Source organism: Hydra vulgaris, chromosome 12, assembly GCF_038396675.1.
Source record: "Hydra vulgaris chromosome 12, alternate assembly HydraT2T_AEP".
NCBI lineage: Eukaryota > Metazoa > Cnidaria > Hydrozoa > Anthoathecata > Hydridae > Hydra > Hydra vulgaris.
The window spans coordinates 74,220,541-74,223,977 of NC_088931.1; the positions used below are offsets into that span (position 1 = coordinate 74,220,541).

Genomic DNA, 3,437 nt, shown 5'->3' on the forward strand with positions numbered 1-3,437 from the left:
TATATGTACTATTTTTATCAAATAAAACTGGTAAAATTTAATTTTAAAAATTAAATTTTAAATATAAAAACATTTATATGTTTAATATTTTAAAATATTAAAAATGTAAACTGTTATTTTTTCTTTAAAATTGTTTTCTTGATCTATTTCAATTGTTTTTTCAATGTGTATCACTTATGATATTATAATACTGCTTCTTGATTTTTTCTTGCATTTATTTTCAGTATGCTTAAACATGTGCATGTATTAAATCTTGTGGTGAAGTCAAACTTTATTCTTTTAGGTGCTATATATTTATTACTTTTTAAAGATTTGTAGCATTCAACAAGATTTCCATTTTACTTTGTTTAATGCTTTCGTTGCGCGAAAGCGATCCATAGATTAGGAGAACTCAATAATATATTATCAAGTTACGTGATAAATTTTACGCTTTTTGGTTTTTATGGCAAACAAAATAACATATTTTAAAAAACGTTCAAAAAACAAAACACACTATTTTACCATGGAAAAACCATAAAATTTTGATTGGTATCTGAATTTCAGATACCAATTCCATGGATTTTCTATGGAAATTCCATTCAGATACAAATTCCATTCACATACAAATTCCATGGGTTTTCTATAGAAATTCCATGTATATATATATATATATATATATATATATATATATATATATATATATATATATATATATATATATATATATATATATATATATATAATGTTCATAATTTATATATATAAATTTTGTATAAGTATATATGTATATACTCACACAAAATTTAAATTTTTATAGTATAAATATCAAATTTGTTTGTTTTTAATTGACTTGTAAAAAGGTTAACAATTTTTATAATAAAAAAAGATTTAAAACTGACAATGGAGAACAAGGTAATGTTAATGTTATTTATCCTCCCGACCCAGAGTTGAGTGAGTTTTCTGAAAGTGAATCTGAACGTTATGAGGAAAACACTGACATAATTAAACCAGTGAATTGTAAATCAAACAATATGTCGATTTTGTTATTGAATCAGAAAATGGATCAACAAATGAGTCAGGAAATGAATTAAGAAGTGAATCTAAAAGTGAATCAACAAGTAAAATGGAAGCTTTTGATAATGAGAGTAGTCATAGTGTAAAAAATAATGCTCAAGAAAACCAAAAAATAATGTCATAACCAAAAAAATAGTAGCAAATGGCAGAAAAAACGATTGTCGTTGTCGCAAACGTTTAGCTCACAATGTTGATTCGAGTTTCAAAGGTAAAGAATTCAAAAAGATTCCACATTTGGAATGGTCTCCAAGACAATACTTAAACGAAATTTTTGATGCAACACTATTTAAAATTATTGCTGATCAGACAAATTTACATTGTGTACAAATTACAGGAAAATCTGTTAACAATAACTTTGATGAAATTGAACAGTTTATGGGATACTAATTATTATGGAAGTCCTAAAATATCCACAATTTAGAATGTATTGGACTCAACACAATAAATATGCATCAATTGCAGATGTTATGACTTTAAAACGGTTTGAAGTACTGAAAAAATATTTTCATGCGAATGATAATACACACATGCCGAAAAAAGGCACGGCAGATTATGATCATCTGTACAAAGTTAGACCAATTGTGCAATCTATTCTTGATATGTGCAGGTTAGTTGAACAAGAAGAATGTCAGTTTAATGATGAACAAATTATTTCCACAAAATCGAGGTGTCCAATAAGACAATATCTTTCAAAGAAGCCGCACAAATGGGGCATAAAAGTCTGGGCACGATGTGGAGTTAGTAGATTGCCGTATGATTTTACTGTCCATCTTGGCAAAAAAAATACAGATATTTCTAAAGAATATGGTAAAGTTGGAGCAGTAGTGCTTAAACTTGTTACACATTTGCTAAAAAACATTGAGCATAAAATCTTCATGGATAATCTTTTTACAAGCATAAAACTGTTTATAACTCTTAAGGATCTTGGAATATGGGCTGTTGGAACCATTCGTAATACTCGCCCGCATGGTGCTAAAAACGCAATGTCTAAAAAAGAAGAGCTAGAAAAAATGGGACATGGCTCATTAAAATACCGGCTTGACTTTAATTATAACATAACAGTTATACGTTGGATGCTTAATGGAGTGATATAGCTATCATCTACATTTATTATTCTTTCATTGGGAGATTTAATTAAGCGATGGTCTAGTAAAGATAAAGCTATTGTAAAAGTGTTATGCCCAGATATGATACACATTAGTATAATAAACATATGGGTGGAGTTGACTTATGCGATATGTTGACGGCATTGCATAGAATTAAGCTAGTTACAAAAAAATAGTATATTATGCATGTGATTTATTATTGTATTAATGTAGCAATAGTAAATGGTTGGATTTTGTATAACAGACATAGTAAACAAAATGGATATGTAAGGAAAAATATCATTCAACTATTAGAGTTCCAAACGCATATTGCAGATTCTTTATTACGAGAAGAAAAAGTTTGTCGAGGCAGACCAAGAAGTAATACATCTGTAGCAAAAAAAATACTGCGCAGTAAAAGCTCCGGCTAAGAAAATCTGCTGAGATAATGTTGGTCACTTGCCTAACTTTTCTGAAAAACCACAACAACGCTGCAGACATTGCAAGTCAGGTTATAGTCGTATTTTTGGTGAAAAATGCAAAGTCCTTTTGTGCTTGGTTATCTCTAGCAATTGTTTTTAAAATTTCCACACCTAGTGTTATATTTAATGGTATATATAAATATATATATATATATATATATATATATATATATATATATATATATATATATATATACAGTTCCATGACAATTTATTAGTGCCACCAATACTTTTTTCATATTTTCTTATTCAAGTTAAATTTAACAATTGAAAAGCAATGTAATATATTTTAAATGTATTATTTATAAGAAGTCATTTATGTATAAAGTTAATTTCTTAAGATTTTTTTTTACTATTGGCATCCCTGATATTTCTGGAAGCCATCTTGTCACGACACTATTACTCAACTGTCATCTTTACAAGCACGTCATTGTTATTTTCTGTCTAATTTATCGTTTTTTTTTCGAATTCTGAAGAAGTAAGTGCAATATTTAGCTAATATTATTATTACAGAAAGGTCATTTTTGATAATGTTACAACTCTAACCTCAAAAATCTTGTATATTTTAGTAAAGGGTAAAAAGGAGATCTTTCACCAACAAAAATTGGATTTATAAAAGCATTGATAAATGAAAAAACACTTTCACAGCCTGAAATTGCTAAAAATGGTGGTATTTCACATACCTCAGTACAGAGAGTTGTCAAAAAATTGGATATGGGTGATAACTGTTAACCGAGAAGGAAAGGTAAATGTGGTAAAAATTTTTTTTGACTCCTCGTGGTGAAAGAACATTGACGAAAGTAATAAAGTAGGATAG

At 27.8% G+C, this 3,437-nt stretch overlaps 1 protein-coding gene across 1 annotated transcript; it reads left to right on the forward strand.

Moving 5' to 3' along the window:
- Positions 1-1,475: 1,475 nt before the first annotated feature.
- LOC136088340 (piggyBac transposable element-derived protein 2-like) lies at positions 1,476-2,147 on the forward strand. The gene has a single exon (XM_065812037.1). It carries the CDS (start codon positions 1,476-1,478, stop codon positions 2,145-2,147), a length of 672 nt encoding a protein of 223 aa, XP_065668109.1.
- Positions 2,148-3,437: the final 1,290 nt, after the last annotated feature.